A 24,644-nucleotide genomic window follows, 5' to 3' on the forward strand; every position below is an offset into this window, starting at 1 on the left:
GCTGTGAAGACATTTCTTCTAGTCACTTAAAAAAATAATGTTAAAGATGTTAGTTTGTCATTTACTGTACTGTACTTATGAGGCCCTGATTTTACACTGCTTATATAGAAGTATCTATTACCGGCTTAAGCAAACTTTTACACCAACTCAGCAAACACAGTGGACAAGCCCTGGACCATGCCAGACTTCCCTTGGTTAGAAGGGTAGTTTCACAGCCAGACAGTGTTACATGAAGGTGTATACAGTGTCTGTGTTGAACTCTGCTATGAGAACATGTTCAAACCTAGCTCTTCACCTGCACCACTCTAAACATCTGAAAACTGGAACAACTTTATTTTCTTTAGCCTGGCATCTGGAATCATGTCACTGAGTCAGTCAGTCAGTCAGACAGAGACAGACAGACAGACAGACAGACAGACAGACAGACAGACAGACAGACAGACAGCTGTTTTATGGTATTTCTCTGAGGGATTCCAACAATGGAAATCTTTAACAGTACAGCTGTAATGTATAAGCCTGTTTCCTCTGATCTGTTTCCTTTACATGTCCTTCCATAACCCCGCCTCTGTGAGATGGGGCCTCCTAAATGTGATAATTCTACTGTTACTGAGGACAATAGACTGGAACATCAGAGGGAATACACCTTTGTGATTCTACTGTACCTTTCCTTGTGATTCTACTGTACCTTTTCTTGTGATTCTACTGTACCTTTCCTTGTGATTCTACTGTACCTTTCCTTGTGATTCTACTGTACCTTTCCTTGTGATTCTACTGTACCTTTCCTTGTGATTCTACTGTACCTTTCCTTGTGATTCTACTGTACCTTTCCTTGTGATTCTACTGTACCTTTCCTTGTGATTCTACTGTATCTCAAATACATTTATTAAATTAACAGACACACAGGTATTTAATTTCAACAGGTTTCTATCTATCAGGTTTCTATTCTATCAATGGTACCCTGTTCTGCGAATATGGTCTTACCTGATTGGCTGGCGTTGGCATGTGTCTTCGTATGGTTGTTACCATTGGTGTAGAGGGAGGTGGAGAGAGCAAGGGGGAGGGGGGTGTGTCGAGTGGGAACAGGTATGAAGGTGGGGTCCAGATCTAGGATCAGCTGGTTAAGCTGCTCAATGGACTCATCAATGTCTGTGGCTAACGAAGCAAGCTCCTCCTGCCCGCAAGGTTCCCCTGAGGGCAACAGTGTATGGGTGGTGTGTGAGGCGTGTGTGTGACTGTTTGTCTGTACAGGCGACCCCACCCCTCCCTCCACTCCTCTCTTCACCGACTCTCTGCTGCTGCTCCCCCCATTGGGCATGTCTGGAAGTGACAAGGTGTTTGGACCAATCAGAGAAAGTGTATCCACAGGGCTGTCCTGCCCCCTGACGACTATCTGCTGCTGCTGCACCCATGATTGGGTGGAGGGGGTGGAGTATCCACTTCCACTCTGGACCAATCCCTGGGCTTCAGGTATGCTCTCAGAGGAGAACGAGCCAATGCTAGCCTCGGGGCTAACCTCGTCATCATAAAGGATGTCTGACTCCCTCTCGCTAGGAGAGGCCTTCACAGGCTGCCCTAACCCAGCCTCATCCCCCTCCATCTCCCTCGCTGCGTTGCAGGAGGCTGGGAGGTCAGTTATGTCCTCCAGATGAGGTTCCAGGCCGACCCCAGATAGAAGCCGCCTGAGCTGGGTAAGTTCGTCCTGACTGGGCCCTCTCTTGGGGCTCACTGCAGTAATACCTCCGGTCCTCTGGGAGGCGATAGAGAGGCCTGCGTCTTTGCTGGCTGACAGTTTAAGGTCACTGGGGATAGGGCAGCTGGTTGCCAGGTGAAACGGAGCTCCTTCGTCACTACTTCCCTTCCTTACTCTGGCGGATAGGTTGCCATCGACAGGGCCCGGGCTACGAGGCAGAGCTGAGTAAGAGGAGGAGAGGAAGAGTAAGACAGACAGCCATAACAAGTAGTGAATATTTACACACATACTCACATCTACTGAGTCACACATATTACACGCTTTACAACCTACAACCCTCACCCTCCTGTCTTAGTCATCCTCTGACACACACATTCACAGATAGATACACACAGACGTTTGCCTTGTCTCCAGACCAGACACACTCCATCTAGATAACAGCGGTGTCTTTGTGTGAGCTCTACATTGCGTGTGTGTCTTTATCTGCATAGTTGCTTCTGTCTCAGAAAGAACACACCAAGCCTGACAGAGCAGAGGACCCCTCCCTCCACCTGGGCTCTGATATGACAGATAGCATGGCATTAGTCTGTTAGCTAGCGTGTTCACAGTCAACCACCAGCACCATTCAATATGCAGGCAACACAAACACATGCTACATCACATCGCCTAACACCTAGCTCACCCAGACCAGAATGGAATACATGGAATATGAATGAACAAATGAAGAATCTTAAGCCTATGGGACACAGACACTTTGGAAAAGCAGAAAGGAGAGACAAAATAACAGAGACAGTGAGTGATCAATGAGGTAGGGCACGGCTGGCAAGCTCAAACACACACACACACACACACACACACACACACACACACACACACACACACACACACGTGACCTCTGAAGTGTAACCCTAACGTCAGAGTAAACCAGGAAAGACAAGTGGCAACTGCTGAGTCTCTACTCAGCTTTATAAAACTCCACAAAAAAATTAAACACAAACAATTTCCTCACATACAGTGCTTTGCAAAAGTATTCAGACCCCCTGGATTTCTTTACGGTTTATTGTGTTAGAACGTGGGATTAAAATAGCTTTTTGTCAAAAATCTACACAAAATACTCTGTAATGTCAAAGAGGAAGAAAAAACAATAGTATTTTTTGATAAAACATTTTTTTATCATACAAAAAAGTATTCACCTCCTTTGCTTAGGCAAGCCTAAATTAGTTCAGGAGTCAAATTTGGTTTAACAAATCACATAATAAGTTACATGGACTCACTCTGTGTGAAATAATAGGGCTTGACATGATTTTTGAATGACTACCCCTTCCTCTGTCCCCAACTGTCAGGTCAAAACATCTGTCAGATCCCTCAGTCAAGTATTGCATTTCAAGCATAGATACAACTACAAAGACCAGGGAGCTTTGAGCCTCATAAAGAAGGGCAGTGATTGGTAGATGGGCAACAATAACAAACCAGACATTGACTATATCTTCAAGCATGGTCAAGTTAAAACTTATGCTGTGGATGATGTATTAAACCACCCAGGCACATCAACGATACAGACGACCTTCTGAACTGAACTGCAGGACAGGAATGAAACTGCTCAGGGATGTTACCATGAGGACATTGGTGATTTTAAAACAGCTACAGAGTTCAATGGCTGAGGATGGATCAACAACATTGTTGTGACTCCACAATAATGACCTAAAGAAGAAGAATACAAACATACAAACTATTTCAAAACATGCATCTTCTAGGCAACAAGGCGCTAAAGTAATAGTGAAAAGAACAAAAATCGCAAAGGAATATAGTTTTTGGCATAAATGCAAAGCCTTATATTTGGGGCAAATCCAACACAACACATCACTGAGATACTGCCTCCTTATTTTCAAGCATGGTGGCTGCATCATGGTATGGGTATGCTTGACATCGGCAAAGACTGTGTAGTTTTTCAGGATGAAAAGAAACGAGATGGAACTAAGTACAGGTAAAACACTAGAGGAAAACCTGCTTTAGTCTGCTTTACACCAGACACTGGGAGAGGAATTCACCTTTCAGCAGGACAATAACCTACAACACAAGGCCAAATCTACACTGGAGTTGCTTACCAAGAAGACAGTGAATGTTCCTGACTGGCCAAGTCACCATTTTGACTTAAATCTGCTTGAAAATCTATGGCAAGACTTGAACATTGCTGTCCAACATTTTGACAGAGCTTGAAGAATTTTGAAAGAAATAATGGACAAATGTTGCACAATCCAGGTGTGCAAAGCTTTAAAAGACTTACCCAAGAAGACTCACAGCTGTAATCGATGCCAGAGGTGTTTCTAACATGAACTGACTCAGGGAGCTTACACCTATGCAACAACTATATTTTAGGTATTTTATTTAATTTAAAAGTGGAATTTAAAAGTGGAATTTTTCAACCACTTTGACATTACAGGGTATTTTGTGTAGATTGTTGTAAAACAGTACAATTAAATCAATTTTAATCCCACTTTGTAACACAAAAGAAGAATTCCAATGGGTCTGAACACTTTTGCAAGGCACTGTATAGGATGATCTGGGGTAATCTGTTACTGTAAAACATAAACTTCCTGTAACAACACATGCATTGTAGCATACAGTGTGGTATGAAATTGCACCAGATGTTGATATTAGATAACACACACACAATTTCCTCCATCTGTGGGAAACTGTTGAGACATTTCCACCCTGAAGAGCAACAATAACATACTCTTACAACACATGTATAGTTACATACACTCCTAGTGTATGTTACTATACAATGTACAATCTAGAACTATCTAGAACTGTATTTGGTTATTTGGCAGTCCCCATAGGAGAACCCTTTGTTGGTTCCAGGTCTAACCTTTTTGGGTTCCACATAGAACCCTTTTCACCGACGGTTGTACATGGATCTATGGGGACTGCCGAAGAACCCTATTGCATTTGACCAGGGCCCATATAAAACTGGTCAAAAGTGGTGCCCTATATAGTGAATAAGGTGCCATTTAGAATGAACTTCTTGTCTCATTTATAAAACTGCCTTAGCAGCCAGATTGTTGAATCTAAAGAGCAGTAAAATAAAGACATTATAGATGCATAGCTACCTCTATAACATGCTAACCTGCAACATGTGTGGGTGCTTCTGAACCAGTTATGTCAAGATGAATATCATAACAAAGCTACGCGCACACACACCCACCCACCCACCCACCCACCCACACACACACCCACACACACACACACACACACACACACACACACACACACACATAGTGAAGTCCTTCAGTCCAGCGAGACTATGATACTCAAATACCAGACATGCATGGTAAAGCCACACAGCTGGTCTAACAGACACACACACAGACACACACACAGACACACACACGTCCCATCTTACTCATCACTGTATGACATATTGAACAAGCAGCAACACAGACACAACTATACCCTGTAACTGACACTAAATCCTGTCACAACAAAACAACTCACTAACATCACTCACACGACATTCACTAATACAATAAGTACTACAACAACTTAGAGCTACAATGTTTTCCCTATACCAAATGTAACACAACATCACCTTACATCGTCACTAAATCTGGAAGAAATGCCTCACTCCAGTCCCTTCAAAATGTGAAGGAGAGTACCCAGATGACAAACACATGGTTGAAGGGGAACAAGAAAAAGAAAGGAATAAATCATTGAAAAGGACAGAGAAAGAAGAGAAGACAAAGAAAGGATAAAGATAGAGAAGAGAGTGGTAACCGTTCAGACCAGGTTTTGTGTAGAGCTCCTCTCCTCTTCTGCCGTCTCTCTTTCTCTAAGGCAGCTAAAGGAAGACTAGCAGAGTCACATTCTCTCTCTCTTTCTCTAAGGCAGCTAAAGGAAGACTAGCAGAGAGTCACATTCTTTCTCTCTTTCTCTAAGGCAGCTAAAGGAAGACTAGCAGAGAGTCACATTCTTTCTCTCTTTCTCTAAAGGTGCTAACTGCCCCCCTGGGTCCCCCTACGCGCTCTCTCTCTCTCCTCATCTCTCTCTCTCCTTCTCTCTCTTCCCCTCTCTCTCTCTCTTCCCCTCTCTCTCTCTCTTCCCCTCTCTCTCTCTCTTCCCTCTCTCTCTCTCTTCCCCTCTCTCTCTCTTCCCCTCTCTCTCTCTCTCTCTCTCTTCCCCTCTCTCTCTCTCTCTCTTCCCCTCTCTCTCTCTCTCCTTTAAGCGCTCGACTCACCGCCTACTCTTACACTCCAAAAGATTCTGTTTTGCTCTGGGTATCTCTCTCTCTCACTCTTTCCCTTCCTCTCTAAGTACCTCCAGGGGGACGGTATGGAAACCTGCAACCTGAACCTGACAAAGTAGAAAGTGGGAGAAGAGAGACATAGGAGAAAAAGGTACACAACTTAGGTGATATGTAGCGAGAAAGAAGGGAGAGGGAGAAGGGAAAGATAGAGAAGGAGAGAGCTGGAAAGAGACAGGGAGAGAGAGAGTGGGTGAGAGAGAGAGAGAGAGAGAGAGAGAGGAGAGAGAGAGGGAGAGAGAGAGGGAAAGAGAGAGAGGGGGAGAGAGAGAAGGAGAGAGAGGGGGGGGAGAGGGGGGAGAGAGAGAAGGAGAGAGAGAGGGAGAGAGAAGGAGAGAGAGAGAGGGGGAGAGAGAGAAGGAGAGAGAGGGGGGGAGAAAGGGGGAGAGAGAGGGGGGAGAGAAAGAGACAGTCTAACATAGAGAGAAAGAGAAGGGGGTTCAAACTGAACCATCTGTGGCTGAAAACAACATTCTTCTGAGTTTCTGTTTTTTATTTTTCACAGGCTGGCACCCTCATTATGTCTGTGTGTGAGTTTGTCTGTTTACCTGTTAATATACTGTGTCTGTGTGTGTGTGCCTGTGTGTGCGCGTGTGTGTGTATGTGTTTGCGAGTGTGTGTGTGTGTATATGTTTGCATAACTGTTTGCATGGTGCCTTGCCACATTGCTTTCCCAATGCGCGGTCTGTCTAAATGACATGGCTGCCGATATAGACCTGGTTTAAAACAGCTGGGACTCAAACCTCAACCACCGGCTGTAGTGATTGTAAGTCTGCTGTCCAGTGTTCTGGGAACCTTCTACAACACCCCTCCATTCCCTGGAAACACTGAAGTGGCTCGCATTATCGCATAACAGGACACCTGCCATTCCTCATCCACATTCTCATCACAGTATCATCACATTGGACTTGAATCGGAATTTCACATAGAGTGGCAATAAAGTGGTTCTAAAAGGGTCAAGGTTTAGGGTTAGATCCGGAGAATGACCAGGGTCTCCACTAAACGCAACGCTTACCTGTGACATCCTGTCTAATAATGAAGTGCTATGCAAGAGGAGACAAGGAGAGAGGGAGCAATTACCGAAAAATAATGCAATGTCCTTAATATGACTGGCGAGAAGGTACACAAATGATTTTGCCTTCAGGAGAGATGTTACAATACCTAGTCCTTCTGGAGAGATGTTACAATACCTAGTCCTTCTGGAGAGATGTTACAATACCTAGTCCTTCTGGAGAGATGTTACAATACCTAGTCCTTCAGGAGAGATGTTACAATACCTAGTCCTTCAGCAGAGATGTTACAATACCTAGTCCTTCAGGAGAGATGTTACAATACCTAGTCCTTCTGGAGAGATGTTACAATACCTAGTCCTTCTGAAGAGATGTTACAATACCTAGCCCTTCTGGAGAGATGTTACAATACTTAGTCCTTCAGCAGAGATGTTACAATACCTAGTCCTTCAGCAGAGATGTTACAATACCTAGTCCTTCAGCAGAGATGTTACAATACCTAGTCCTTCTGGAGAGATGTTACAATACCTAGTCCTTCAGGAGAGATGTTACAATACCTAGTCCTTCTGGAGAGATGTTACAATACCTAGTCCTTCAGGATAGATGTTACAATACCTAGTCCTTCTGGAGAGATGTTACAATACCTAGTCCTTCTGGAGAGATGTTACAATACCTAGTCCTTCAGCAGAGATGTTACAATACCTAGTCCTTCAGCAGAGATGTTACAATACCTAGTCCTTCTGGAGAGATGTTACAATACCTAATCCTTCAGGAGAGATGTTACAATACCTAGTCCTTCAGCAGAGATGTTACAATACCTAGTCCTTCTGGAGAGATGTTACAATACCTAGTCCTTCAGCAGAGATGTTACAATACCTAGTCCTTCAGCAGAGATGTTACAATACCTAGTCCTTCTGGAGAGATGTTACAATACCTAGTCCTTCTGAAGAGATGTTACAATACCTAGCCCTTCTGGAGAGATGTTACAATACTTAGTCCTTCAGCAGAGATGTTACAATACCTAGTCCTTCAGCAGAGATGTTACAATACCTAGTCCTTCAGCAGAGATGTTACAATACCTAGTCCTTCAGCAGAGATGTTACAATACCTAATCCTTCAGGAGAGATGTTACAATACCTAGTCCTTCAGCAGAGATGTTACAATACCTAGTCCTTCTGGAGAGATGTTACAATACCTAATCCTTCAGGAGAGATGTTACAATACCTAGTCCTTCAGCAGAGATGTTACAATACCTAGTCCTTCTGGAGAGATGTTACAATACCTAGTCCTTCTGGAGAGATGTTACAATACCTAGTCCTTCTGGAGAGATGTTACAATACCTAGTCCTTCTGGAGAGATGTTACAATACCTAGTCCTTCTGGAGAGATGTTACAATACCTAGTCCTTCAGCAGAGATGTTACAATACCTAGTCCTTCAGCAGAGATGTTACAATACCTAGTCCTTCTGGAGAGATGTTACAATACCTAGTCCTTCTGGAGAGATGTTACAATACCTAGTCCTTCAGCAGAGATGTTATAATACCTAGTCCTTCAGGATAGATGTTACAATACCTAGTCCTTCTGGAGAGATGTTACAATACCTAGTCCTTCAGCATAGATGTTACAATACCTAGTCCTTCTGGAGAGATGTTACAATACCTAGTCCTTTTGGAGAGATGTTACAATATCTAGTCCTTTAGGAGAGATGTTACAATACCTAGTCCTTTAGGAGAAATGTTACAATACTTAGTCCTTTAGGAGAGATGTTACAATACCTAGTCCTTCTGGAGAGATGTTACAATACCTAGTCCTTCTGGAGAGATGTTACAATACCTAGTCCTTCTGGAGAGATGTTACAATACCTAGTCCTTCAGCAGAGATGTTACACTACCTAGTCCTTTAGGAGAGATGTTACACTACCTAGTCCTTTAGGAGAGATGTTACAATACCTAGTCCTTTAGGAGAGATGTTACAATACCTAGTCCTTTAGGAGAGATGTTACAATACCTAGTCCTTCAGCAGAGATGTTACAATACCTAGTCCTTCTGGAGAGATGTTACAATACCTAGTCCTTCTGGAGAGATGTTACAATACCTAGTCCTTCTGGAGAGATGTTACAATACCTAGTCCTTCTGGAGAGATGTACTCATAGGAGTCCCGTCGAACCAGGGGGTCCCAGGAATCGTAGTCCACGATGACAGAGGGTCCGTTTTGCCAGTGACCACTGCCTTCAGATGACAAAACCATATAAAGAGAAATGAACAGAGAGCGAGAGAGAGAGACTGAGGAAGACAGAGAATCTCCGTCATGGGTTTGTTGCACAACAGCCCAGCATTGTCAAGGAACACTCATATATTCTGTAACAACATCAGCTGATCACTGGAGAGGACCATTTATGTTTTTTTACTTAAAAAAATATTGTAGAAAATATGTATTCTTTCCATTTTTTTGTGTGAGTTTGTGTGTGTGATTGAGTATGTGAGTGAGCAGTGGAGGTGTGTTTATGTGTATGGATGGTTGAATCCTGAGCTCTGTGCAGTTCTGCTCTGTCTGTTTCTTTGCCTGTATCTGGGATCTGCATTCCTGGGTGATGTGTGTGTGATAAGAGCCTTTATTGTTTCCTGTTGAGTGGAGCAGTGTGTGTTACAGAGGAGTGTGTGTTACAGAGGAGTGTGTGTTAAAGAGGAGTGTGTGTTACAGAGGAGTGTGTGTTACAGAGGAGTACCTGTGTTACAGAGGACTATGTGTGTGTTACAGAGGAGTGTGTGTTACAGAGGAGTGTGTGTTACAGAGGTGTGTGTGTTACAGAGGACTGTGTGTGTGTTACAGAGGACTGTGTGTGTGTTACAGGGGAGTGTGTGTTACAGAGGACTGTGTGTGTGTTACAGAGGACTGTGTGTGTGTTACAGAGGACTGTGTGTGTGTTACAGAGGACTGTGTGTGTGTTACAGGGGAGTGTGTGTGTGTTACAGAGGACTGTGTGTGTGTGTTACAGAGGACTGTGTGTGTGTTACAGAGGACTGGGTGTGTGTTACAGAGGACTGTGTGTGTGTTACAGAGGACTGTGTGTGTGTTACAGAGGACTGTGTGTTACAGAGGACTGTGTGTGTTACAGAGGAGTGTGTGTTACAGAGGACTGTGTGTGTGTTACAGAGGAGTGTGTGTTACAGAGGAGTGTGTGTTACAGAGGAGTGTGTGTTACAGAGCTGTGTGTGTTACAGAGGACTGTGTGTGTGTTACAGAGGACTGTGTGTGTGTTACAGGGGAGTGTGTGTTACAGAGGACTGTGTGTGTGTTACAGAGGACTGTGTGTGTGTTACAGAGGACTGTGTGTGTTACAGAGGACTGTGTGTGTTACAGAGGACTGTGTGTGTGTTACAGGGGAGTGTGTGTGTGTTACAGAGGACTGTGTGTGTGTTACAGAGGACTGTGTGTGTTTACAGAGGAGTGTGTGTTACAGAGGACTGTGTGTGTGTTACAGAGGACTGTGTGTGTGTTACAGAGGACTGTGTGTGTGTTACAGAGGACTGGGTGTGTGTTACAGAGGACTGTGTGTGTATTACAGAGGACTGTGTGTGTGTTACAGAGGACTGTGTGTGTGTTACAGAGGACTGTGTGTGTGTTACAGAGGAATGGGTGTGTGTTACAGAGGACTGTGTGTGTGTTACAGAGGACTGCGTGTGTGTGTTACAGGGAGTGTGTGTTACAGAGGAGTGTGTGTTACAGAGGACTGTGTGTGTGTTACAGAGGAGTGTGTGTTACAAAGGACTGTGTGTTTGTTACAGAGGACTGTGTGTGTGTTACAGAGGAGTGTGTGTTACAGAGGACTGTGTGTGTGTTACAGAGGACTGTGTGTGTGTTACAGAGGACTGTGTGTGTGTTACAGGGGAGTGTGTGTTACAGAGGACTGTGTGTGTGTTACAGAGGACTGTGTGTGTGTTACTTAGGACTGTGTGTTACAGAGGACTGTGTGTGTTACAGAGGAGTGTGTGTTACAGAGGAGTGTGTGTGGGTTACAGAGGAGTGTGGGTTACAGAGGAGTGTGGGTTACAGAGGAGTGTGTGTTACAGAGCAGGGTGTGTTACAGAGCAGTGTGTGTTACAGAGGAGTGTGTGTGTGTTACAGAGGAGTGTGTGTGTGTTACAGAGGAGTGTGTGTTACAGAGGACTGTGTGTGTGTTACAGAGGACTGTGTGTGTGTTACAGAGGACTGTGTGTGTGTTACAGAGGACTGTGTGTGTGTTACAGAGGACTGTGTGTGTGTTACAGGGGAGTGTGTGTGTGTTACAGAGGACTGTGTGTGTGTTACAGAGGACTGTGTGTGTGTTACAGAGGAGTGTGTGTTACAGAGGACTGTGTGTGTGTTACAGAGGACTGTGTGTGTGTTACAGAGGACTGTGTGTGTGTTACAGAGGACTGTGTGTGTGTTACAGAGGACTGTGTGTTACAGAGGACTGTGTGTGTGTTACAGAGGACTGTGTGTGTGTTACAGAGGACTGTGTGTGTGTTACAGAGGACTGTGTGTGTGTTACAGAGGACTGTGTGTGTGTTACAGAGGACTGTGTGTGTGTTACAGGGGAGTGTGTGTTACAGAGGAGTGTGTGTTACAGAGGAGTGTGTGTTACAGAGGAGTGTGTGTTACAGAGGAGTGTGTGTTACAGAGGAGTGTGTGTGTTACAGAGCAGTGTGTGTTACAGAGGAGTGTGTGTGTGTTACAGAGGAGTGTGTGTTACAGAGCAGTGTGTGTTACAGAGGAGTGTGTGTGTGTTACAGAGCAGTGTGTGTTACAGAGGAGTGTGTGTGTGTTACAGAGGAGTGTGTGTTACAGAGGAGTGTGTGTGTGTTACAGAGGAGTGTGTGTTACAGAGGAGTGTGTGTGTGTTACAGAGGAGTGTGTGTTACAGAGGAGTGTGTGTTACAGAGGTGTGTGTTACAGAGGACTGTGTGTGTGTTACAGAGGACTGTGTGTACAGGGGTGTGTGTGTGTGTTACAGAGGACTGTGTGTGTGTTACAGAGGACTGTGTGTGTGTTACAGAGGAATGGTGTGTGTTACAGTGTGTGTTACAGAGGACTGTGTGTGTGTTACAGAGGACTGCGTGTGTGTGTTACAGAGGAGTGTGTGTTACAGAGGAGTGTGTGTTACAGAGGACTGTGTGTGTTACAGAGGAGTGTGTGTGTGTGTTACAGAGGACTGTGTGTGTGTTACAGAGAGTGTGTGTTACAGAGTGTGTGTTACAGAGGACTGTGTGTGTTACAGAGGACTGTGTGTGTGTTACAGAGGACTGTGTGTGTGTTACAGAGGACTGTGTGTGTGTTACAGAGGAGTGTGTGTTACAGAGGACTGTGTGTGTGTTACAGAGGACTGTGTGTGTGTACAGAGGTGTGTTACAGAGGAGTGTGTGTTACAGACTGTGTGTGTGGAGACTGTGTGTGTTACAGAGGACTGTGTGTGTGTTACAGAGGACTGTTTGTGTGTTACAGGGGAGTGTGTGTTACAGAGGACTGTGTGTGTGTTACAGAGGAGTGTGTGTTACAGAGGAGTGTGTGTTACAGAGGACTGTGTGTGTGTTACAGAGGACTGTGTGTGTGTGTTACAGGGGAATGTGTGTTACAGAGGAGTGTGTGTTACAGAGGACTGTGTGTGTGTTACAGAGGACTGTGTGTGTGTTACAGAGGACTGTGTGTGTGTTACAGAGGACTGTGTGTGTGTTACAGGGGAGTGTGTGTTACAGAGGAGTGTGTGTTACAGAGGAGTGTGTGTTACAGAGGAGTGTGTGTTACAGAGGACTGTGTGTGTGTTACAGAGGACTGTGTGTGTGTTACAGAGGACTGTGTGTGTTACAGAGGACTGTGTGTGTGTTACAGAGGACTGTGTGTGTGTTACAGAGGACTGTGTGTGTGTTACAGAGGACTGTGTGTGTTACAGAGGACTGTGTGTGTGTTACAGAGGAGTGTTACAGAGGAGTGTGTGTTACAGAGGAGTGTGTGTTACAGAGGACTGTGTGTGTGTTACAGAGGACTGTGTGTGTGTTACAGAGGAGTGTGTGTGTGTTACAGAGGACTGTGTGTGTGTTACAGAGGACTGTGTGTGTTACAGAGGTGTGTGTGTGTGTGTTACAGAGGAGTGTGTGTTACAGAGGAGTGTGTGTTACAGAGGTTACAGAGGTGTGTGTGTTACAGGGGAGTGTGGTTACAGAGGAGTGTGTGTTACAGAGGACTGTGTGTGTGTTACAGAGGACTGTGTGTGTGTTACAGGGAGTGTGTGTTACAGAGGAGTGTGTGTGTGTTACAGAGGAGTGTGTGTTACAGAGGACTGTGTGTGTGTTACAGAGGACTGTGTGTGTGTTACAGAGGACTGTGTGTGTGTTACAGAGGACTGTGTGTGTGTTACAGAGGACTGTGTGTGTGTTACAGGGGAGTGTGTGTTACAGAGGACTGTGTGTGTGTTACAGAGGACTGTGTGTGTGTTACAGAGGACTGTGTGTGTGTTACAGAGGAGTGTGTGTTACAGAGGAGTGTGTGTTACAGATGACTGTGTGTGTGTTACAGAGGACTGTGTGTGTGTTACAGAGGACTGTGTGTGTGTTACAGGGGAGTGTGTGTTTTACAGGGGAGTGTGTGTTACAGAGGAGTGTGTGTTACAGAGGAGTGGGTGTGTGTTACAGAGGACTGTGTGTGTTACAGAGGACTGTGTGTGTGTGTGTGTTACAGAGGAGTGTGTGTTACAGAGGACTGTGTGTGTGTTACAGAGGATTGTGTGTGTGTTACAGAGGAGTGTGTGTTACAGAGGAGTGTGTGTTACAGAGGACAGAGGACTGTGTGTGTGTTACAGAGGACTGTGTGTGTGTTACAGAGGACTGTGTGTGTGTTACAGGGGAGTGTGTGTTTTACAGGGGAGTGTGTGTTACAGAGGAGTGTGTGTTACAGAGGACTGTGTGTGTGTTACAGAGGACTGTGTGTGTGTTACAGAGGTTTGTGTTGTGTGTTACAGAGGAGTGTGTGTTACAGAGGAGTGTGTGTTACAGAGGACTGTGTGTGTGTTACAGAGGAGTGTGTGTGTTACAGAGTGTTACAGAGTAGTGTGTGTTACAGGGGAGTGTGTGTTACAGAGGACTGTGTGTGTGTTACAGAGGACTGTGTGTGTGTTACAGAGGACTGTGTGTGTGTTACAGAGGACTGTGTGTGTGTGTTACAGAGGACTGTGTGTGTGTTACAGGGGAGTGTGTGTTACAGAGGACTGGGTGTGTGTTACAGAGGACTGGGTGTGTGTTACAGAGGACTGTGTGTGTGTTACAGAGGAGTGTGTGTTACAGAGGAGTGTGTGTTACAGAAGACTGTGTGTGTGTTACAGAGGACTGTGTGTGTGTTACAGAGGACTGTGTGTGTGTTACAGGGGAGTGTGTGTTTTACAGGGGAGTGTGTGTTACAGAGGAGTGTGTGTTACAGAGGACTGTGTGTGTGTTACAGAGGACTGTGTGTGTTACAGAGGACTGTGTGTGTGTTACAGAGGACTGTGTGTGTGTTACAGGGGAGTGTGTGTTACAGAGGAGTGTGTGTTACAGAGGACTGTGTGTGTGTTACAGAGGAGTGTGTGTTACAGAGGAGTGTGTGTTACAGAGGACTGTGTGTGTGTTACAGAGGACTGTGTGTGTGTTACAGAGGACTGTGTGTGTGTTACAGGGGAGTGTGTGTTACAGAGGAGTGTGTGTTACAGAGGACTGTGTGTGTGTTACAGAGGACTGTGTGTGTGTTACAGAGGAGTGTGTGTTACAGAGGAGTGTGTGTTACAGAGGAGTGTGTGTTACAGAGGAGTGTGTGTTACAGAGGACTGTGTGTGTGTTACAGAGGACTGTGTGTGTGTTACAGAGGACTGTGTGTGTGTTACAGAGGACTGTGTGTGTGTTACAGAGGACTGTGTGTGTGTGTTACAGGGGAGTGTGTGTTACAGAGGAGTGTGTGTTACAGAGGACTGTGTGTGTGTTACAGAGGACTGTGTGTGTGTTACAGAGGACTGTGTTTGTGTTACAGTGTGTTACAGAGGAGTGTGTGTTACAGAGGAGTGTGTGTTACAGAGGACTGTGTGTGTGTTACAGAGGACTGTGTGTGTGTTACAGAGGACTGTGTGTGTGTTACAGGGGAGTGTGTGTTACAGAGTAGTGTGTGTTACAGGGGAGTGTGTGTTACAGAGGGGTGTGTGTTACAGAGGGGTGTGTGTGTGTTACAGAGGAGTGTGTGGGTTACAGAGGAGTGTGTGTGTGTTACAGAGGAGTGTGTGTTATAGAGGAGGGTGTGTTACAGGGGAGTGTGTTACAGAGGAGTGTGGGTTACAGAGGAGTGTTTGTTACAGAGGAGTGTGGGTGTGTTACAGAGGACTGTGTGTGTGTTACAGAGGTGTGTGTGTTGTGTGTGTTACAGAGGAGCGTGTGTGTGTTACAGAGGAGTGTGTGTGTGTGTTACAGAGGAGTGTGGGTTACAGAGCAGTGTGTTTTACAGAGGAGTGTGTGTGTGTTACAGAGGAGTGTGTTTTACAGAGGAGTGTGTGTTACAGAGGACTGTGTGTGTGTTACAGGGGAGTGTGTGTTACAGAGGAGGTGTGTTACAGAGGAGGGTGTGTTACAGGGGAGTGTGGGTTACAGAGGAGTGTTTGTTACAGAGGAGTGTGGGTGTGTTACAGAGGAGTGTGTGTTACAAAGGAGTGTGTGTGTGTTAGAGGAGTGTGTGTGTCTTACAGAGGACTGTGTGTGTGTTACAGAGGAGTGTGTGTGTGTGTTACAGAGGAGTGTGGGTTACAGAGCAGTGTGTTTTACAGAGGACTGTGTGTGTGTTACAGAGGAGTGTGTGTTACAGAGGAGTGTGTGTTACAGAGGACTGTGTGTGTGTTACAGAGGACTGTGTGTGTGTTACAGAGGACTGTGTGTGTGTTACAGGGGAGTGTGTGTTACAGAGGACTGTGTGTGTGTTACAGAGGACTGTGTGTGTGTTACAGAGGACTGTGTGTGTGTTACAGAGGACTGTGTGTGTGTGTTACAGAGGACTGTGTGTGTGTTACAGGGAGTGTGTGTTACAGAGGAATGTGTGTTACAGAGGACTGTGTGTGTGTACAGAGGAGTGTGTGTTACAGAGGAGTGTGTGTTACAGAGGAGTGTGTGTTACAGAGGACTGTGTGTGTGTTACAGAGGACTGTGTGTGTGTGTTACAGGGGAGTGTGTGTTACAGAGGAGTGTGTGTTACAGAGGACTGTGTGTGTGTTACAGAGGACTGTGTGTGTTACAGAGGACTGTGTGTGTGTTACAGGGGAGTGTGTGTTACAGAGGAGTGTGTGTTACAGAGGACTGTGTGTGTGTTACAGAGGACTGTGTGTGTGTTACAGAGGACTGTGTGTGTGTTACAGGGGAGTGTGTGTTACAGAGTAGTGTGTGTTACAGGGGAGTGTGTGTTACAGAGGGGTGTGTGTTACAGAGGGGTGTGTGTGTGTTACAGAGGAGTGTGTGGGTTACAGAGGAGTGTGTGTGTGTTACAGAGGAGTGTGTGTTACAGAGGACTGTGTGTGTGTTACAGGGGAGTGTGTGTTACAGAGGAGGGTGTGTTACAGGGGAGTGTGGGTTACAGAGGAGTGTGGGTTACAGAGGAGTGTTTGTTACAGAGGAGTGTGGGTGTGTTACAGAGGAGTGTGTGTGTGTTAGAGGAGTGTGTGTGTCTTACAGAGGAGCGTGTGTGTGTTACAGAGGAGTGTGTGTGTGTGTTACAGAGGAGTGTGGGTTACAGAGCAGTGTGTTTTACAGAGGAGTGTGTGTGTGTCACAGAGGAGTGTGGGTTACAGAACAGTGTGTGTTACAGAGCAGCGTGTGTTACAGAGGAGTGTGTGTTACAGAGGAGTGTGGGTTACAGAGCAGTGTGTGTTACAGAGGAGTGTGGGTTACAGAGGAGTGTGTGTTACAGAGGAGTGTGTGTTACAGAGGAGTGTGTGTTACAGAGGAGTGTGGGTTACAGAGCAGTGGGTGTTACAGAGGAGTGTGGGTTACAGAGGAGTGTGTGTTACAGAGGAGTGTGGGTTACAGAGGAGTGTGTGTGTTATAAGAGCAGTGTGTGTTACAGAGGAGTGTGTGTTACAGAGGAGTGTGGGTTACAGAGGAGTGTGTGTGTTATAAGAGCAGTGTGTGTTACAGAGGAGTGTGGGTTACAGAGGAGTGTGTGTTACAGAGGAGTGTGTGTTACAGAGGAGTGTGGGTTACAGAGCAGTGGGTGTTACAGAGGAGTGTGTGTGTGTGTTACAGAGTAGTGTGTGTTACAAAGGAGTGTGTGTGTGTTAGAGGAGTGTGTGTGTGTTACAGAGGAGTGTGGGTTACAGAACAGTGTGTGTTACAGAGGAGTGTGGGTTACAGAGCAGTGTGTGTTACAGAGGAGTGTGGGTTACAGAGCAGTGTGGGTTACAGAGCAGTGTGGGTTACAGAGGAGTGTGGGTTACAGAGGAGTGTGTGTTACAGAGGAGTGTGTGTGTGTTACAGAGGAGTGTGTGTGTGTTACAGAGGAGTGTGTGTTACAGAGGAGTGTGGGTGTGTTACAGAGGAGTGTGGGTGTGTTACAGAGGAGTGTGGGTTACAGAGGAGTGTGTGTTACAGAGGAGTGTGTGTGTTACAGAGCAGTGTGTGTTACATAGCAGTGTGTGTTACAGAGGAGTGTAGGTGTGTTACAGAAGAGTGTGTGTTACAGAGAAGTGTGGGTTACAGAGGAGTGTGTGTTACAGAGGAGTGTGTGTTACAGAGGAGTTTGTGTGTGTTACAGAGCAGTGTGTGTTACAGAGCAGGGTGGGTGTGTTACAGAGGAGTGTGTGTTTCAGAGGAGTGTGGGTGTGTTACAGAGGAGTGTGTGTGTGTTACAGAGGAGTGTGTGTTGCAGAGCAGTGTGTGTTACAGAGGAGTGTGGGTGTGTTACAGAGGAGTGTGTGTTACAGAGGAGTGTGGGTGTGTTACAGAGGAGTGTGTGTGTTACAGAGGAGTGTGTGTGTTACAGAGGAGTGTGGGTTACAGAACAGTGTGTGTTACAGAGGAGTGTGGGTTACAGAGGAGTGTGTGTTACAGAGGAGTGTGGGTTACAGAGGAGTGTGGGTTACAGAGCAGTGTGTGTTACAGAGCAGTGTGTGTTACAGATGAGTGTGGGTGTGTTACAGAGGAGTGTGTGTTACAGAGGAGTGTGTGTTACAGAGGAGTGTGGGTTACAGAGGAGTGTGTGTGTGTGTTACAGAGGAGTGTGGGTTACAGAGCAGTGTGTGTTACAGAGCAGTGTGTGTTACAGAGGAGTGTGAGTGTGTTACAGAGCAGTGTGTGTTACAGAGGAGTGTGGGTGTGTTACAGAGGAGTGTGTGTTACAGAGGAGTGTGGTTTACAGAGGAGTGTGTGTTACAGAGGAGTGTGTGTTACAGAGGAGTTTGTGTGTGTTACAGAGCAGTGTGTGTTACAGAGCAGGGTGGGTGTGTTACAGAGGAGTGTGTGTTTCAGAGGAGTGTGGGTGTGTTACAGAGGAGTGTGTGTGTTACAGAGGAGTGTGTGTTGCAGAGCAGTGTGTGTTACAGAGGAGTGTGGGTGTGTTACAGAGGAGTGTGTGTTACAGAGGAGTGTGGGTGTGTTACAGTGGAGTGTGTGTGTTACAGAGGAGTGTGTGTGTTACAGAGGAGTGTGGGTTACAGAACAGTGTGTGTTACAGAGGGGTGTGGGTTACAGAGCAGCGTGTGTTACAGAGGAGTGTGGGTTACAGAGCAGTGTGGGTTACAGAGGAGTGTGGGTTACAGAGGAGTGTGTGTTACAGATGAGTGTGGGTGTGTTACAGAGCAGTGTGTGTGTGTTACAGAGGAGTGTGTTTTACAGCGGAGTGTGGGTTACAGAGAAGTGTGTGTTACAGAGGAGTGTGGGTGTGTTACAGAGGAGTGTGGGTTACAGAGGAGTGTGTGTGTTACAGAGCAGTGTGTGTTACATAGCAGTGTGTGTTACATAGCAGTGTGGGTGTGTTACAGAGGAGTGTGTGTTACAGAGAAGTGTGTGTTACAGAGGAGTGTGTGTGTGTTACAGAGGAGTGTGTGTTGCAGAGCAGTGTGTGTTACAGAGGAGTGTGGGTGTGTTACAGAGGAGTGTGTGTTACAGAGGAGTGTGGGTGTGTTACAGAGGAGTGTGTGTGTGTTACAGAGGAGTGTGTGTCACAGAGGAGTGTGGGTGTGTTACAGAGGAGTGTGTGTGTGTTACAGAGGAGTGTGTGTGTGTTACAGAGGAGTGTGTGTTACAGAGCAGTGTGTGTTACAGAGGAGTGTGTGTGTGTTACAGAGCAGGGTGTGTTACAGAGGAGTGTGTGTGTGTGTTACAGAGGAATGTGTGTTACAGAGGAGTGTGGGTTTGTTACAGAGGAGTGTGTGTGTGTTACAGAGGAGTGTGGGTGTGTTACAGAGGAGTGTGTGTGTGTTACAGAGCAGTGTGTGTGTGTTACAGAGGAGTGTGTGTTACAGAGGAGTGTGGGTGTGTTACAGAGGAGTGTGGGTGTGTTACAGAGGAGTGTGGGTGTTACAGAGGAGTGTGTGTGTTACAGAGGAGTGTGTGTTACAGAGCAGTGTGTGTTACAGAGGAGTGTGTGTGTGTTACAGAGCAGTGTGTGTTACAGAGCAGTGTGTGTGTGTTACAGAGGAGTGTGGGTTACAGAGGAGTGTGTGTGTGTTACAGAGGAGTGTGTGTTACAGAGGAGTGTGTGTTACAGAGGAGTGTGTGTGTGTTACAGAGGACTGTGTGTGTGTTACAGGGGAGTGTGTGTTACAGAGTAGTGTGTGTTACAGGGGAGTGTGTGTTACAGAGGGGTGTGGGTTACAGAGGAGTGTGTGTGTGTTACAGAGGAGTGTGTGTTACAGAGGACTGTGTGTGTGTTACAGGGGAGTGTGTGTTACAGAGGAGGGTGTGTTACAGGGGAGTGTGGGTTACAGAGGAGTGTGGGTTACAGAGGAGTGTTTGTTACAGAGGAGTGTGGGTGTGTTACAGAGGAGTGTGTGTTACAGAGGAGTGTGTGTGTGTTAGAGGAGTGTGTGTGTCTTACAGAGGAGCGTGTGTGTGTTACAGAGGAGTGTGTGTGTGTGTTACAGAGGAGTGTGGGTTACAGAGCAGTGTGTTTTACAGAGGAGTGTGTGTGTGTTACAGAGGAGTGTGTTTTACAGAGGAGTGTGTGTTACAGAGGACTGTGTGTGTGTTACAGGGGAGTGTGTGTTACAGAGGAGGGTGTGTTACAGAGAGGAGGGTGTGTTACAGGGGAGTGTGGGTTACAGAGGAGTGTTTGTTACAGAGGAGTGTGGGTGTGTTACAGAGCAGTGTGTGTTACAAAGGAGTGTGTGTGTGTTAGAGGAGTGTGTGTGTCTTACAGAGGAGCGTGTGTGTGTTACAGAGGAGTGTGTGTGTGTGTTACAGAGGAGTGTGGGTTACAGAGCAGTGTGTTTTACAGAGGAGTGTGTGTGTGTTACAGAGGAGTGTGTGTTACAGAGGAGTGTGTGTTACAGAGGACTGTGTGTGTGTTACAGAGGACTGTGTGTGTGTGTTACAGAGGACTGTGTGTGTGTTACAGGAGAGTGTGTGTTACAGAGGAGTGTGTGTTACAGAGGACTGTGTGTGTGTTACAGAGGACTGTGTGTGTGTTACAGAGGACTGTGTGTGTGTGTTACAGAGGACTGTGTGTGTGTTACAGGGGAGTGTGTGTTACAGAGGAATGTGTGTTACAGAGGACTGTGTGTGTGTTACAGAGGAGTGTGTGTTACAGAGGAGTGTGTGTTACAGAGGAGTGTGTGTGTGTTACAGAGGTGTGTGTGTGTTACAGAGGACTGTGTGTGTGTGTTACAGGGGAGTGTGTGTTACAGAGGAGTGTGTGTTACAGAGGACTGTGTGTGTGTTACAGAGGACTGTGTGTGTGTTACAGAGGACTGTGTGTGTGTTACAGGGGAGTGTGTGTTACAGAGGAGTGTGTGTTACAGAGGACTGTGTGTGTGTTACAGAGGACTGTGTGTGTGTTACAGAGGACTGTGTGTGTGTTACAGGGAGTGTGTGTTACAGAGGGTGTGGGTTACAGAGGAGTGTGTGTGTGTTACAGAGGAGTGTGTGGGTTACAGAGGAGTGTGTGTGTGTTACAGAGGAGTGTGTGTTACAGAGGACTGTGTGTGTGTTACAGGGGAGTGTGTGTTACAGAGGAGGGTGTGTTACAGGGAGTGTGGGTTACAGAGGAGTGTGGGTTACAGAGGAGTGTTTGTTACAGAGGAGTGTGGGTTACAGAGGAGTGTGTGTGTGTTAGAGGAGTGTGTGTGTCTTACAGAGGAGCGTGTGTGTGTTACAGAGGAGTGTGTGTGTGTTACAGAGGAGTGTGGGTTACAGAGCAGTGTGTTTTACAGAGGAGTGTGTGTGTGTCACAGAGGAGTGTGGGTTACAGAACAGTGTGTGTTACAGAGCAGCGTGTGTTACAGAGGAGTGTGGGTTACAGAGGAGTGTGGGTTACAGAGCAGTGGGTGTTACAGAGGAGTGTGGGTTACAGAGGAGTGTGTGTTACAGAGGAGTGTGTGTTACAGAGGAGTGTGTGTTACAGAGGAGTGTGGGTTACAGAGGAGTGTGTGTTACAGAGGAGTGTGGGTTACAGAGGAGTGTGTGTTACAGAGGAGTGTGGGTTACAGAGGAGTGTGTGTTACAGAGGAGTGTGGGTTACAGAGGAGTGTGTGTTACAGAGGAGTGTGTGTTACAGAGGAGTGTGGGTTACAGAGGAGTGTGGGTTACAGAGGAGTGTGGGTTACAGAGGAGTGTGTGTTACAGAGCAGGGTGTGTTACAGAGCAGTGTGTGTTACAGAGTAGTGTGTGTTACAAAGGAGTGTGTGTGTGTTAGAGGAGTGTGTGTGTGTTACAGAGGAGTGTGGGTTACAGAACAGTGTGTGTTACAGAGGAGTGTGGGTTACAGAACAGTGTGTGTTACAGAGGAGTGTGGGTTACAGAGCAGTGTGTGTTACAGAGGAGTGTGGGTTACAGAGCAGTGTGGGTTACAGAGCAGTGTGGGTTACAGAGGAGTGTGGGTTACAGAGGAGTGTGTGTTACAGATGAGTGTGTGTGTGTTACAGAGGAGTGTGTGTGTGTTACAGAGGAGTGTGGGTGTGTTACAGAGGAGTGTGGGTTACAGAGGAGTGTGTGTTACAGAGGAGTGTGGGTGTGTTACAGAGGAGTGTGGGTTACAGAGGAGTGTGTGTTACAGAGGAGTGTGTGTGTTACAGAGCAGTGTGTGTTACATACCAGTGTGTGTTACAGAGGAGTGTAGGTGTGTTACAGAAGAGTGTGTGTTACAGAGAAGTGTGGGTTACAGAGGAGTGTGTGTTACAGAGGAGTGTGTGTTACAGAGGAGTTTGTGTGTGTTACAGAGCAGTGTGTGTTACAGAGCAGGGTGGGTGTGTTACAGAGGAGTGTGTGTTTCAGAGGAGTGTGGGTGTGTTACAGAGGAGTGTGTGTGTGTTACAGAGGAGTGTGTGTTGCAGAGCAGTGTGTGTTACAGAGGAGTGTGTGTGTGTTACAGAGGAGTGTGTGTTACAGAGGAGTGTGGGTGTGTTACAGAGGAGTGTGTGTGTTACAGAGGAGTGTGTGTGTTACAGAGGAGTGTGGGTTACAGAACAGTGTGTGTTACAGAGGAGTGTGGGTTACAGAGCAGCGTGTGTTACAGAGCAGTGTGGGTTACAGAGCAGTGTGGGTTACAGAGGAGTGTGTGTTACAGAGGAGTGTGGGTGTGTTACAGAGGAGTGTGTGTTACAGAGGAGTGTGTGTTACAGAGGAGTGTGGGTTACAGAGGAGTGTGGGTTACAGAGCAGTGTGTGTTACAGAGGAGTGTGGGTGTGTTACAGAGGAGTGTGGGTTACAGAGGAGTGTGTGTTACAGAGGAGTGTGTGTTACAGAGCAGTGTGTGTTACAGAGCAGTGTGTGTTACAGAGGAGTGTGGGTGTGTTACAGAGGAGTGTGTGTTACAGAGGAGTGTGGGTTACAGAGGAGTGTGTGTTACAGAGAGTGTGTGTTACAGAGGAGTTTGTGTGTGTTACAGAGCAGTGTGTGTTACAGAGCAGGGTGGGTGTGTTACAGAGGAGTGTGTGTTTCAGAGGAGTGTGGGTGTGTTACAGAGGAGTGTGTGTGTTACAGAGGAGTGTGTGTTGCAGAGCAGTGTGTGTTACAGAGGAGTGTGGGTGTGTTACAGAGGAGTGTGTGTTACAGAGGAGTGTGGGTGTGTTACAGTGGAGTGTGTGTGTTACAGAGGAGTGTGTGTGTTACAGAGGAGTGTGGGTTACAGAACAGTGTGTGTTACAGAGGGTGTGGGTTACAGAGCAGTGTGTGTTACAGAGGAGTGTGGGTTACAGAGCAGTGTGGGTTACAGAGGAGTGTGGGTTACAGAGGAGTGTGTGTTACAGATGAGTGTGGGTGTGTTACAGAGCAGTGTGTGTGTGTTACAGAGGAGTGTGTGTTACAGCGGAGTGTGGGTTACAGAGAAGTGTGTGTTACAGAGGAGTGTGGGTGTGTTACAGAGGAGTGTGGGTTACAGAGGAGTGTGTGTGTTACAGAGCAGTGTGTGTTACATAGCAGTGTGTGTTACATAGCAGTGTGGGTGTGTTACAGAGGAGTGTGTGTTACAGAGAAGTGTGTGTTACAGAGGAGTTTGTGTGTGTTACAGAGCAGTGTGTGTTACAGAGCAGGGTGTGTTTCAGAGGAGTTTGGGTGTTACAGAGGAGTGTGTGTTACAGAGGAGTGTGGGTGTGTTACAGAGGAGTGTGTGTGTGTTACAGAGGAGTGTGTGTCACAGAGGAGTGTGGGTGTGTTACAGAGGAGTGTGTGTGTGTTACAGAGGAGTGTGTGTTACAGAGCAGGGTGTGTTACAGAGCAGGGTGTGTTACAGAGCAGTGTGTGTTACAGAGCAGTGTGTGTGTGTTACAGAGGAGTGTGGGCTACAGAGGAGTGTGTGTGTGTTACAGAGGAATGTGTGTTACAGAGGAGTGTGGGTGTGTTACAGAGGAGTGTGTGTGTGTTACAGAGGAGTGTGGGTGTGTTACAGAGGAGTGTGTGTGTGTTACAGAGCAGTGTGTGTGTGTTACAGGGGAGTGTGTGTTACAGAGGAGTGTGGGTGTGTTACAGAGGAGTGTGTGTGTGTTACAGAGGAGTGTGGGGTGTTACAGAGGAGTGTGTGTGTGTTACAGAGGAGTGTGTGTTACAGAGCAGTGTGTGTTACAGAGGAGTGTGTGTGTGTTACAGAGCAGTGTGTGTTACAGAGCAGTGTGTGTGTGTTACAGAGGAGTGTGGGTTACAGAGGAGTGTGTGTGTGTTACAGAGGAGTGTGTGTTACAGAGGAGTGTGGGTGTGTTACAGAGGAGTGTGGGTGTGTTACAGAGGAGTGTGGGTGTGTTACAGAGGAGTGTGTGTTACAGAGCAGTGTGTGTTACAGAGGAGTGTGTGTTACAGAGGAGTGTGTGTTACAGAGCAGTGTGTGTTACAGAGCAGTGTGTGTTACAGAGCAGTGTGTGTTACAGAGCAGTGTGTGTTACAGTTAGCCAGTCTCTGCAGTGTGCTGAATACTGCCCCTTTCTGGAAAGAGCAAGAAGGCACAGGTTGCTTTGGTCAAATCTTTTGGC

The 24,644-nt window shown here is 46.5% G+C and overlaps 1 protein-coding gene across 2 annotated transcripts in view; it reads right to left on the reverse strand.

The window, feature by feature from the left end:
• The window catches only part of LOC135513115 (tensin-3-like), a 114,590-nt gene that overhangs the window by 59,787 nt on the left and 30,159 nt on the right, over positions 1-24,644 (reverse strand). The window contains exons 12-13 of one of the 2 annotated variants that reach the window (XM_064935834.1): positions 9,124-9,228; positions 982-1,911 (exon numbers count right to left, since the gene is read on the reverse strand). In XM_064935834.1, the coding sequence (XP_064791906.1) occupies positions 982-1,911; positions 9,124-9,228 (1,035 nt within the window). The remainder of the gene's footprint in view (positions 1-981; positions 1,912-9,123; positions 9,229-24,644) is intronic. The other variant, XM_064935835.1, reaches the window with a different exon arrangement.

This window comes from Oncorhynchus masou, chromosome 24 (genome assembly GCF_036934945.1).
Source record: "Oncorhynchus masou masou isolate Uvic2021 chromosome 24, UVic_Omas_1.1, whole genome shotgun sequence".
Taxonomy (NCBI): domain Eukaryota; kingdom Metazoa; phylum Chordata; class Actinopteri; order Salmoniformes; family Salmonidae; genus Oncorhynchus; species Oncorhynchus masou.